This window comes from Schistocerca nitens, chromosome 4, assembly GCF_023898315.1.
Source record: "Schistocerca nitens isolate TAMUIC-IGC-003100 chromosome 4, iqSchNite1.1, whole genome shotgun sequence".
Classification (NCBI taxonomy): Eukaryota; Metazoa; Arthropoda; class Insecta; order Orthoptera; family Acrididae; genus Schistocerca; species Schistocerca nitens.
In genome coordinates this window covers 567,884,154-567,898,527 of record NC_064617.1, presented here as the reverse complement: position 1 = coordinate 567,898,527, position 14,374 = coordinate 567,884,154, and the positions used below count along the sequence as shown (strand labels likewise).

Genomic DNA, 14,374 nt, shown 5'->3' with positions numbered 1-14,374 from the left:
AATGTAGTCGAATTAAGTCGGGTGATGCTGAGGGAATCAGATAAGGAAATGAGACACAAAGTAGTAAAGGAGTTTTGCTATTTGGGGAGCAAAATAACTGATGATGGTCGAAGTAGAGAGGATATAAAATGTAGACTGGCAATGGCAAGGAAAGCATTTCTTAAGAAGAGAAATTTGTTAACAGAGTATAGATTTAAGTGTCAGGAAGTCGTTTCTGAAAGTATTTGTATGGAGTGTAGCCATGTATGGAAGTGAAACATGGACGATAAATAGTTTGGACAAGAAGGGAATAGAAGCTTTCGAAATGTGGTGCTACAGAAGAATGCTGAAGATTAGATGGGTACATCACGTAACTAATGAGGAGGTATTGAATAGAATTGGGGAGAAGAGAAGTTTGTGGCACAACTTGACAAGAAGAAGGGACCGGTTGGTAGGACATGTTTTGAGGCATCAAGTGATCACAAATTTAGCATTGGAGGGCAGTGTGAAGGATAAAAATTGTAGAGGGAGACCAAGAGATGAATACACTAAGCAGATTCAGAAGGATGTAAGTTGCAGTAAGTACTGGGAGATGAAGCTTGCACAGGATAGAGTAGCATGGAGAGCTGCATCAAACCAGTCTCAGGACTGAAGACAATAACAAAGTTTATAGCAAATTTCTGGTGGACATCAGAAAACTTATCTTTGGACGTATTTTTAATACATGTATGTGAACGCTGTAGGTAAAAAGGAATTACATGACGATTTCTAATGAAGACATTTTTACAAAAACTTCCATAAATTTCACACATGCCCAGACTTGGTGAAATGATACATCTTGCCTTAACAAGTGGAGTAAGAAGTATAATGCTTGGTATGTGCACCAATAACTGAGTAGGCACAGGGAGTGAGATTATCAGTTGTTTGACATATTACATTTTAGTTTTGTCTAAGATCTGATGTAAAATCACACAATAATTTTCTATATGTAGTTATGCAAGAGATTATACTTGCAGCCAAGCGAATACCCTTGCTTAAAACCAGAGTAGATCACTAACACCTTTGGAGTTACCAATTAAAAATCACCAATTAATGTTGACCATACAGTAGCTCCTACATATTTTTTAAGTATATTACCTAGATCCAATCACAGTGCAAAATGGCTCGTAAGTTCTGAATAGTTACTTAATCCACACCGATGTTATCGGTTTTCCTCTCTGATTGTAAATTATATTTAACAGACTGCATATGAGCTTGAGTACAAGAGTTTGGTAATTTTCATATTTTACAAATTTTCATAAGCAATGTTGTCCTAGAAGCGCACTGTGCACAGATTTCAATGTATGTAGGAATCACTGAAAAACTGCATCCATAACCAAGCTCAGATCTTAAACTCTTCCCACCCATGCTAATGTACTTCATAATCCATCATGCTCTTACCTGTCTTTGGCAGTAGTTGTATTGCTTTTAACAGAGATAATTACAGTTTAAGAACATGAATGCAGCTGCTTTAGTTGCTGAATAGCAACCACCATTATATCATTATTTGAAATACAGGATGTCCCAAGCTGAATGGCCAATATTTACGGATATGACAGTAACGCTCATTTAAATCAATGGAGTCTAAACATGGTTATAAAATGCAAAGCTGGGGGTGGAAAGGCAGTAAAGAAATAACATACAGATGCTGCACAGTTAAACTCACTTCTTGCAGGCCTCAGCAGTTGTGCGGGCCAAAAACTGGACAAGTTAACTTGGAGGGGAACACAAAGCAGGAAGAGAGATACTACATCTACATCTACATTCATACTCCGCAAGTCACCCAACGGTGTGTGGCGGAGGGCACTTTACGTGCCACTGTCATTACCTCCCTTTCCTGTTCCAGTCGCGTATGGTTCGTGGGAAGAACGACTGTCGGAAAGCCTCCGTGCGCGCTCTAATCTCTCTAATTTTACATTCGTGATCTCCTCGGGAGGTATAAGTAGGGGGAAGCAATATACTCGATACCTCATCCAGAAACGCACCCTCTCGAAACCTGGCGAGCAAGCTACACCGCGATGCAGAGCGCCTCTCTTGCAGAGTCTGCCACTTGAGTTTATTAAACATCTCCGTAACGCTATCACGGTTACCAAATAACCCTGTGACGAAACGCGCCGCTCTTCTTTGGATCTTCTCTATCTCCTCCGTCAACCCGATCTGGTACGGATCCCACACTGATGAGCAATACTCAAGTATAGGTCGAACGAGTGTTTTGTAAGCCACCTCCTTTGTTGATGGACTACATTTTCTAAGCACTCTCCCAATGAATCTCAACCTGGTACCCGCCTTACCAACAATTAATTTTATATGATCATTCCACTTCAAATCGTTCCGCACGCATACTCCCAGATATTTTACAGAAGTAACTGCTACCAGTGTTTGTTCCGCTATCATATAATCATACAATAAAGGATCCTTCTTTCTATGAATTCGCAATACATTACATTTGTCTATGTTAAGGGACAGTTGCCACTCCCTGCACCAAGTGCCTATCCGCTGCAGATCTTCCTGCATTTCGCTACAATTTTCTAATGCTGCAACTTCTCTGTATACTACAGCATCATCCGCGAAAAGCCGCATGGAACTTCCGACACTATCTACTAGGTCATTTATATATATTGTGAAAAGCAATGGTCCCATAACACTTCCCTGTGGCACGCCAGAGGTTACCTTAACGTCTGTAGACGTCTCTCCATTGATAACAACATGCTGTGTTCTGTTTGCTAAAAAATCTTCAATCCAGCCACACAGCTGGTCTGATATTCCGTAGGCTCTTACTTTGTTTATCAGGCGACAGTGCGGAACTGTATCGAACGCCTTCCGGAAGTCAAGAGAAATAGCATCTACCTGGGAGCCTGTATCTAATATTTTCTGGGTCTCATGAACAAATAACGCGAGTTGGGTCTCACACGATCGCTGTTTCCGGAATCCATGTTGATTCCTACATAGTAGATTCTGGGTTTCCAAACACGACATGATACTCGAGCAAAAAACATGTTCTAAAATTCTACAACAGATCGACGTCAGAGATATAGGTCTATAGTTTCGCGCATCTGCTCGACGACCCTTCTTGAAGACTGGGACTACCTGTGCTCTTTTCCAATCATTTGGAACCCTCCGTTCCTCTAGAGACTTGCGGTACACGGCTGTTAGAAGGGGGGCAAGTTCTTTCGCGTACTCTGTGTAGAATCGAATTGGTATCCCGTCAGGTCCAGTGGACTTTCCTCTGTTGAGTGATTCCAGTTGCTTTTCTATTCCTTGGACACTTATTTCGATGTCAGCCATTTTTTCGTTTGTGCGAGGATTTAGAGAAGGAACTGCAGTGCGGTCTTCCTCTGTGAAACAGCTTTGGAAAAAGGTGTTTAGTATTTCAGCTTTACGCGTGTCATCCTCTGTTTCAATGCCATCATCATCCCGGAGTGTCTGGATATGCTGTTTCGAGCCACTTACTGATTTAACGTAAGACCAGAACTTCCTAGGATTTTCTGTCAAGTCTGTACATAGAATTTTACTTTCGAATTCACTGAACGCTTCTCGCATAGCCCTCCTTACGCTAACTTTGACATCGCTTAGCTTCTGTTTGTCTGAGAGGTTTTGGCTGCGTTTAAACTTGGAGTGAAGCTCTCTTTGCTTTCGCAGTAGTTTCCTAACTTTGTTGTTGTACCACGGTGGGTTTTTCCCGTCCCTCACAGTTTTACTCGGCACGTACCTGTCTAAAACGCATTTTACGATTGCCTTGAACTTTTTCCATAAACACTCAACATTATCAGTGTCGGAACAGAAATTTTCGTTTTGATCTGTTAGGTGGTCTGAAATCTGCCTTCTATTACTCTTGCTAAACAGATAAACCTTCCTCCCTTTTTTTATATTCCTATTAACTTCCATATTCAGGGATGCTACAACGGCCTTATGATCACTGATTCCCTGTTCTGCACTTACAGAGTCGAGAAGTTCGGGTCTGTTTGTTATCAGTAGGTCCAAGATGTTATCTCCACGAGTCGGTTCTCTGTTTAATTGCTCGAGGTAATTTTCGGATAGTGCACTCAGTATAATGTCACTCGATGCTCTGTCCCTACCACCCGTCCTAAACATCTGAGTGTCCCAGTCTATATCTGGTAAATTGAAATCTCCACCTAAGACTAACATGCTGAGGAAATTTATGCGAAATGTATTCCAAATTTTCTCTCAGTTGTTCTGCCACTATCGCTGCTGAGTCGGGAGGTCGGTAAAAGGAGCCAATTATTAACCCAGCTCGGTTGTTGAGTGTAACCTCCACCCATAATAATTCACAGGAACTATCCACTTCTACTTCACTACAGGATAAACTACTACTAACAGCGACAAACACTCCACCACCGGTTGCATGCAATCTATCCTTCCTAAACACCGTCTGTACCTCTGTAAAAATTTCGGCAGAATTTATCTCTGGCTTAAGCCAGCTCTCTGTACCTATAACGATTTCAGCTTCGGTGCTTTCTATCAGCGCTTGAAGTTCCGGTACTTTACCAACGCAGCTTCGACAGTTTACAATTACAATACCGATTGCTGCTTGGTCCCCGCATGTCCTGACTTTGCTCCGCACCCTTTGAGGCTGTTGCCCTTTCTGTACTTGCCCGAGGCCATCTAACCTAAAAAACCGCCCAGTCCACGCCACACAACCCCTGCTACCCGTGTAGCCGCTTGCTGCGTGTAGTGGACTCCTGACCTATCCAGCGGAACCCGAAACCCTATGGCGCAAGTCGAGGAATCTGCAGCCCACACTGTCGCAGAACCGTCTCAGCCTCTGATTCAGACCCTCCACTCTGCTCTGTACCAAAGGTCCGCAGTCAGTCCTGTCGACGATGCTGCAGATGGTGAGCTCTGCTTTCATCCCGCTAGCGAGACTGGCAGTCTTCACCAAATCAGATAGCCGTCGGAAGCCAGAGAGCATTTCCTCCGATCCATAGCGACACACATCATTGGTGCCGACATGAGCGACCACCTGCAGACGGGTGCACCCTGTACCCTTCATGGCATCCGGAAGGACCCTTTCCACATCTGGAATGACTCCCCCCGGTATGCACACTGAGTGCACATTGGTTTTCTTCCCCTCTCTTGCTGCCATTTCTCTAAGGGGCCCCATTACGCGCCTGACGTTGGAGCTCCCAACTACCAGTAAGCCCACCCTCTGCGACCGCCCGGATCTTGCAGACTGAGGGGCAACCTCTGGAACAGGACAAGCAGCCATGTCAGGCCGAAGATCAGTATCAGCCTGAGACAGAACCTGAAACCGGTTCGTCAGACAAACTGGAGAGGCCTTCCGTTCAGCCCACCGGAATGTCTTTCGCCCCCTGCCACACCTTGAGACTACCTCCCACTCTACCACATGTGAGGGATCAGCCTCAATGCGGGCAGTATCCCGGGCAACCACAGTCTTAGTCCGATCGGGGGATGCGTGGGACGAGCTGGCCGTCCCCGACAAACCCCCATCCGGACCCCCACAGTGATGCCCATTGGCAACAGCCTCAAGCTGTGTGACCGAAGCCAACACTGCCTGAAGCTGGGAGCGAAGGGATGCCAACTCAGCCTGCATCCGAACACAGCAGTTGCAGTCCCTATCCATGCTAAAAACTGTTTTGCAAAGAACGTCTGAACTAATCTACAGAGAGCGCAAACAAATCGACAAAATTTAAACGGTTATTAAAATACAAGATTGCCTAGTAAATGCAGTAATGCTGCTACTAACGCACTGCTGACACACTGCTCGGCAGCGGAAGGAGACTACGCGATTTTACACTATTCAGGTACTAAAACGCGATGCTACAACTCGCAAATACTATAATACGCCCGAAATTTATGTATCAAACAATGCAAGTACCAAAAACACTCAAAGAAATTAAGAATTAAACTATGTAAGAAATGAGTGAGCTAGGAGTATATGACTTGCTGCTACAGCTGCTTATCCAACGGCGGCAGGGAGCAGAGGAATCTGTGAGCAGATTGGTGAGGTGAAATGGGGGATATGGGAGACAAGTTTGGAGGAAGATGTGGACAGTGGTGTGTTGTTTCACCTAGTAGTCAACTCTGCTCTTTGCCTCATGTGGCTATTACAGTGGACATGGCTGGTGGTAATATCCACAAATGAATTTGCTAAGGTAATTAAGATCTATTACAGTAAACGAATGCTTTCACAAGGCCCCTGGTATTGAGTGATGGGACAAGGAATGTGCTCAGTAGGTCAACAGACCAAGTCTTCACATGAATACAAGCCATGTGTCAGAAATTGACTGTTTGGTAAGGATGAATCAGGATGTTTCATATGAAAGATGGGCAATGGATCACTTTGGGGAAGGTGGGGTGGATTATGGCTAGAATGTTTCTCATTTCTGGACATTGTCAGTAGTTTGGTAAGTAGGTAAGTTAATAGGGTGTGTTCTTTTTCAGCTGGTTCACAACACAATATTTCTTTTTGAGGTAAGTCAGGAGGGTAATGAATGTCTGAAGGTACTGTAGTCAAGAAGTTCCAAGACAGCTAGGAGTGCTGTTAGCTTCCAGCTGCAAATTCATGCAGTTGCAGGCAAAAATAGCCGTCTACAGAGCTATGACAATGAGGCATTGCCACAGAGGTGTTTACAAAATCTCATTACATGATTGGGTATGCATGCAAAGCTGCCACACCAAGGCCATTTAAACTTTACGCGATCTTATGCCGTATCAACAGCAGTATCTTCAGCATACTGGTCAAGGGATTTCTCTTCACTGCAGATTTGGTGGCTGTAGGTGGCAGGAAGACCACAAGAGAAATTGAAGCGTGGAAGAGATTGCACATGAATGTACATCACAGTAATCATCAATGTACTAAATCCCTACCTTAAAACACAGTGAGCAAAAGGTTACATACAACTTTTACAAAAAGCAGACTGCTGTTTTAAGAGTTTAGGATATGGGATGCAATGGTTGAGAAGGGAGTGACACAGGTTTGTAGTTCATCTTCAATGTTACTGTAACTAAATTGAGCAGTGAAGGAAACCAAATTTGGAAAGGGAATTAAAGTTAAGGGAAACAAACTTAGAAGTTTGCCAATGATGCTGGAATTCTTCCAGATGCAAGAGACTTTGAGGACAAGTAGAATGGAATACAGTGTCTGTTGGGAAGAGATCAAAAGTCAACAAAAGAGTAAAACAAAGGCAGTAGAATGTAATGTAATTGAAGCACCCAATTATGGGGAAGATAGTTAGGGAAACTAAAGAAAGTAGGTGAGTCTACGTAATTTGACAGCAAAATCAATGACAGCTGCAGCAAAAAGAATATAAAATGACTGGCTTTATCAAGAAAAAGACTGTATGAAATATAGCAATTTCATAACACCCAGTACACAATTAAAAATTAGGAAATCCTTTCTGGATATTTTATCATGTAAGTGAAATTTCAGACAAGAAAATAAAAGCTTTGAAAATGTGCTACAGAAGAATGCTGAAGATGAGATGGATAGGTTGAGTAAAGTGGAGATATGAATCTCACTGCAGAAAGAAATTTGAAGCACAACTCTACTGAAAAAGGGATTATTCTCAGGCCACATCCTTAGTCAGCAAAGGGAAAGACCAAAGCATGAATACAATAAGCAGGTTAAAATACATGTACGTTGAAGTAGTTATTCTTAGATGAAGAGGGATGCACAGAACCAACCTGGGTGGGGAGAAGCATGAAATGTATGCTCACTCTTAAGATCACAACAACCACAATGCCAACTATGAAACGTCTTCACATAATTCAGTGTGGCTTTGTGAAAATTAATATAAGCTACTTTAAATATAATTCCATGGTTTACTGAAGTTTTACTGAACTTTTACAGAACATACTCTACTGAATGAGGTAAAAGCTTATGAAATCATGGCTGTACTACAGTCTGACCAATGATTTGAGCACAACCCTCAATTACATGAGGGGAGGAAGAATTATCTGTGTAATAACTACAGTGCATCACATTTATTACACGTTTACTATGTAGTTTTTATACTAACCCATCTCTGTTCTGCTGTTCCTTTGTGTCCTTTTTGATTGGTGTCAATCCAAGTTGGTTGACTTGCACTCCCTGATCCATTGTTGGTGATTTGCGTGTAAGCAATAGTGGTGTTGTTGGTCTGGAACCTCCCGTCAGAAGATCTAGGAAAGAAACTGAAATCTGGAACGTTTTGCACTATTCTATCTCAATGAACCAAGAAGCAAGATACAGTGATATTCCTCGAGATGATTTAATTTTACTAAAATGACTCAAAACAGTAAAATTAAAAAAAATTGGAATTTCATTTGTTACATCTAATTTAACATTTTGAAAATGGTCAGTTCAGGAAATACATAATCAAGAGGTGGTCAACAATGTTTAATTCTCAGAGTTCCTGTATTGAATCCACAGAGTACTTTATGAAATAATATTTGGCATGAATAAATGTGAGTTATACAATATTGGTAGGAACACCAACACTACCACCAAATTGTTCAGTCTTCCACAACAAAGCCGACACTAGTTGTAAAGCTACTGTACAGTAGTGGATGTACAATATGGTACAGTGTTCTTTCCCAGGCATGGTGGTAATATTCTGGCCAAATGTCTGCAAGCAAATAAGTGGCACGACTCAGTAATAAATATTAATTGGTACTGCCTGTACTGACAACACACAGCTGCCGAAATCAACACAAAAACAATGGAGACATAGGGACATATTCTTAGTAATGATGCAAAAGATCTACCACTTTAATTGGAGGCAGTGCCTTTGCCTTCTATTATCAGAATAATCTGAAGTAAAATTACACCCCAATCCTCATGGCATTTAACCTACAAAGGGAAGAGGGAGAAAGAAGTCCTCTTCATTTGTCTCTGGAATGAACTGTTATAACATTCTGCAACAGTGCATCTTGGCAATCTTCTCTTAAGTTCCATCTTATTAGAAGATAACTAGGATGACACAAATACCTGCTATGGAGACTGAATTATTATCTTTTCACTCATTTACACTGTATTGAAGTGCAAACATGTTAATTTTTTGTCCCATTGGATGTAAATGAAGTATACTACACAAGATGCGAAAAGAGGTGGTAACCTTTTGAAGAGCCAATTCACATTGCTTGCAGCCTGGCCGTATTTATTTTAATGAATGTTACGGGCAGATTTAATTTTTGCTAGGATTTGCATGTGTTCAATGACAAGTGAACACAGAGCACTTTGTAATAATCACATTCTTCGCTTAAAATATCTTATCTCTGGAATATCACGTAACAAAGCTTGCTATTATGTGGGCAAATTTCAAAAATTAAACAGTGCAGTAAAGTTAAGAACTTTTGTGAAGTCTTGAGATTAAAGTTTTTCCAATTACAAAACAGTCTCTCCAACTATTACATTTGAATCTACTACCAATACCTACATTTGAATCCACTACAAACACATTTTAGAAGGATTCTAGTGCACATTAAAGTCTTCTATTATCTTCCGATCTCTAGAATACAGCCAGTGACAAATCTACAGCTGTAATTACAGCACAAGACACCATAGGCAATGGTATGAACTTGTGTAGTTATTAATCACTACAGAAGGGGCTGAAGGTAACATTTTTGAATCATAACATTATCTTTTAATACGAGCTACTGAATGACATACGGATTTCAACATATTAACTACACACTTTAAACAGACAATTTTCTAGAATAAACTGTGCTGCCTTTTCCATTAAAAAGTACTTTAAATATACAGAAACAACAAAGTAATTCAATTCTGCAAATAATGTGTGAAACATTCTTACTAATGAGTGAAAACTGCATGGATGCTGAACACGGCAACATGGAAAGGCACTTTTGTTCCTTTAAGTTATGATATACAAAGACTGTCAATGGATATGTCAGACTTATTATTCATTGATGCCATTACATGAAAGCGAGTTACTTTTGTTGGTATTACTTTTCAAGCAGAGAAAAATCACTAATTTTTGATTTACACAAAGAATGGTAGTCTATAGGGCTTCAGCCCTGCTTACACAATTTTGTATAGGAAGTAAAAACTTAATGCCTAGACCACAATTTTCCAATCACAGTTACAGTTGAATAACTAGTTTTGATTGCTATCTGTAACCATCTTCATATCTGTTACATGTAGGAAACAGACTAAGAAAATTATTCGACAATCGAGTAGTATACAAAGACAATGTGCAACACTTGATCAAAAATAATAATGATCGAATTGTATACATAAATCGAAAAGTTTGGCAGTCGCTTAACATTGTAGTATAAACAAAGTTTATGCTCATTAGGTAACATACTGTTCAAAAATATGGAAAGGTGTAAATAAGCATTGGAAACCATCATTAGCTGTAGTCATGCAACAACATGCATTCATAATTACTAAAGCAATAACAGTACATGGTTGAAAACATCACCATGAGCAAGCCCGATTGTAGACCTGTCAAAAGAACTGCAGACCAGAAATCTCAAAAACTTAGTGTTCATCCAAATGGATTTAAAAAAATATATGTAAAGATAAGAACAGCATAAAGATTACAAGGTAGAGGTGTGTTACCTCCTGAACTGGCAACATGCCACCTGTAGGAAGCAGATGCTATGTAATTGCAATTAATTCATGAATAAATTGAAGCAGCTTATGCTTAAGGCCAATTAATTTCAAAATCATGAAAGTAACATGGAGTGAAGTTAAAACTAAGACAAGGAAGCCGCCTTATATAGACTGGCAATGTGCCATATGTAAAAGATAAATCATAAGAGTCAGTTGATAGAAACATCTAAGTACAGTGTAGTGCAAAAAAGGAAGGCAGGGTAAGTTTGCAGGTTGGAAGTCATATAGGAAATCATCCAGTTGCTTGAGTAGAAGTTGGATCAAAAGCTCATTACTTGCACTAGAATTCACGTATTATCAAGAGAACATTATACACAATGGCCCCCAAAACTCTCAACTGTAAACATACAAGCCATACAGTTTGTAGTAATTTTATAATGAAGTTATGTGAGGCACAAAATAAGAGGAAAATACCAAACCCCAGCTTATTGAAGCATGATCCTGTGTGGCATATAATTTAATTTTTATACAATATGTAGAAACTGCAAGGATAATATGAGAACACTGCACACTACCAGTCTGACAAGACGTGTCCAATTATGCAAGGGCTCCTACCGGCCAACTGAAATAGCAAACACAGGCGATAAATGGCATGGGAGCACTTTCATTTACAAAGACTGACAATTATATCATACATATACTGCAAAGGAACATGAGACGACAAAGTGATTTTAATGTCTAACATACGCCTAAAGTAATAATGATGTTATTAATGCCCTCTCATCACACCAACAGCAGTATTAAAATGTCTTATTTCCGTTCCATGATTCATCGTCTATAGTGGCTTACTTCACAACAGTGTTGTGAAACTGACAGAAATTGCCACCGTTAAATTGCAGTGACCAATGGCTATAAAACATCTGATGTCACGAACTGTTCCAAAAAGAAAGAAAAAATATTAGGCCAGAATAAGGCCCTCCTGCATGTCAACAGTAATCTTATTGAGAGGGTTAAATTTACAGCTATGACCTATAATAATCATGTCACAAAAAACTGAACAGTGCTTTTGCAAAATGGCTGTTGGGATTGGTATGCACACTGCTAACTCACTCAAATCGTGCACCAGATAGAGCGAATGCCTAGTAAGTTTCATAAACTGGGTACGCACAAAATGAACTGCAATGACTGACAGTAACTATATTGGCCAGACAGGCACAGGGGGCACAACTACTCTCTAAACATCCTTTGGCTCACATATTACTAATGAGATATATGGTACAAGACATTACTGAAGGGTAGAAATATTACTTTATGTGCAAAGAACACCACTCTAATAATTGGATATTTATTCCAGCGTGAAGAAAGCCCCAGGTAATGTTTCGAATGACCAAAAAGCATTCGGCAAGAATTATTTCTTTCCTATCTACAACGAAATGTCACAGGGAAAGTAGCCGTTGCTAATCTGCGACTGCACGTCTACCTGCCTTCCGCATGGAAAACACCTATCTCACCACTGACTGCTAGTGTTACACACATTAAGGTTGCTGTCAACAAGTATGCACCTGAAGATTATGTAACAACATCGAAACTAGTCACCAATAAAACCAACACCTTAATACAGCTGGAGGAATTTCGTGATTTTTTAACATATATTACACTAGCCGACATCCCAAATCGTCCATTTGAATTATGGATATACGAAGATCAAGTCTAGGCAGTTACAACACTGCTGCCGCCGCCGCGATCTGCCATCTAGCTGTGCCTGCCCTCAGTGCTGCTTCCTGCTTCACACGAGGTGGTATTCGTCACCATCAGCTGCTGTCACCTCACCTCAACCAATATTTTACATTTCATTGTTGAATATCACACACACACACACACACACACACACACACACACACACACACACACACACACATATGAGTTGTTATTTGATCTACAGTGTGTGTTATGTCTCTTTGTAAATACAAGTGCTCCTGTGCCATCTGTCAAGGTTTGGCTACTTCGGTTGGCCAGTAGGAGCCCTTGTATAATTCTGTGCTTTGAAGTGCCTTTCAGACTGGTGGCACACAGCATTCTCTGATTATCCTTCAGTTTGTACGTATTTTATGAAGGAGGTAATGTCACATGCCATGCAGGATCATTACGTAAGCTAGGGTATGGTATTCACTTTTCATTTTATGACTGTTGATCACTTAGCTTTATTATAAAATTTCTATAAACTATGGCTTCTACATTTGCAGCAACAGAACAGCTGAAAGTTTTTTTGAACCATTGCATACACTGCTCTCATAATCCCTGTTATACTATTGTAAGTAATGAAGTTGCGATCAAACTTTTACTCCTGCAATTGGACAATTTCCTATGTGACCGTCAACTGTGAAATTACTGTATGTGGTTCATATTTTTAGTGCTACTCTGTATTTCAACGTTTATGTCAATTGACTCTCATATGACATCTTTTAAAGATTGCATGCTTCCAGTTAGCTGTGTAAGGCCACTTCCCCATCTTTCAGTTTTCAACTTCCCTGTTTTTTACGGTTTTGAAATTCGTTGGCCTTAAGCATAAGCTTCTTCAGTTTATTCCTGAATTTATTTTGTAATTACATAGCACCTGCTTCCTACAAATAGCATGGTGCCAGTTCACGAGGTAACACCGATCTCTGCCTTTTAATCTTTATGCAAATATTATCCTTATATTTTAAAATCCATTTGAAGGAACAATAATCTTTTTGCGATTTTTGGTCTGCAATTCTTTTGACAGGTCTACAACCTGGCCTGCTCACAACAAGATTTTCAACTACGTACTACTGTTTCCAGAATGAGATTTTCATCTGCAGCAGAGTGTGCGCTGATATGAAACTTCCTGGCAGATTAAAACTGTGTGCCGGACCGAGACTCGAACTCGGGACCTTTGCCTTTTGCGGGCAAGTGCTCTACCAACTGAGCTACCCAAGCACAACTCACGCCCCGTCCTCACAGCTTTACTTCTGCCAGTACCTCGTCTCCTACCTTCCAAACTTTACAGAAGCTCTCCTGCGAACCTTGCATAACTAGCACTCCTGAAAGAAAGGATATTGCAGAGACATGGCTTAGCCACAGCCTGGGGGATGTTTGCCCGCGAAAGGCAAAGGTCCCGAGTTCGAGTCTTGGTCCGGCACACAGTTTTAATCTGCCAGGAAGTTTCACGTACTACTATTGTTTTGGTAATTACGAAGGCATGTTTTTGTATGACTACAGCTAACAATCCTTTCCAATGCTTATTCACCGTCTTTTCATATTTTGAACAGTATGTTACCATACAATCATTACCACTGTTTATACTACACTTAAGTGGCTTTGTCAAATTTTCACTTTTACATTGGCTCCCCATTATTTCTGCTCAGGTGTTATACACTGTCCTTGTATACTACTTGATTGTAGAATGATTTTCTTGGGCTATGTTTACTACATGTGTTACAGATCTGAAGATGGTTGCAGATAGTAACAAACTAGTTACCCAATCTGAATTGTGAAAGGAAAACTGCAATTTTGGCATTGAAAATCTTTACTTCTAAAAATTTTTATTTAATAAACCACATTAAGATCACTTTCTCACCTCCCCCCCTCCCCACCGCCACTCATGTCAGGCTTCACTAATATGTTACTTAAATTTAAACGACATCCTGGAAACTCCATTGTGTTGTTCAGTTAGTAATGACATAAGGCACTGACAACCATAAGGGCCCAAAGCACAGGAAGTTATGAGAAAAACAGGTGTTTCTGAAAAATCAAATTTACAGTAACTACACTTCTCACAGGAGGGAACTGCTTTTTAAC

General features: G+C 40.4%; 1 protein-coding gene and 1 non-coding gene across 2 annotated transcripts in view; both read right to left on the bottom strand.

The window, feature by feature from the left end:
- The window catches only part of LOC126252433 (platelet binding protein GspB-like), a 105,621-nt gene extending 97,523 nt beyond the window's left edge, over positions 1-8,098 (bottom strand). Inside the window, exon 1 of the mRNA XM_049953325.1 lies at positions 8,019-8,098. Within this exon, the coding sequence (XP_049809282.1) occupies positions 8,019-8,098 (80 nt within the window). The remainder of the gene's footprint in view (positions 1-8,018) is intronic.
- Positions 8,099-13,439: 5,341 nt separating this feature from the next.
- Trnal-caa (transfer RNA leucine (anticodon CAA)) lies at positions 13,440-13,514 on the bottom strand. The gene has a single exon. It is a non-coding gene; the product is annotated as a tRNA-Leu (tRNA).
- Between the last annotated feature and the right edge of the window lie 860 nt (positions 13,515-14,374).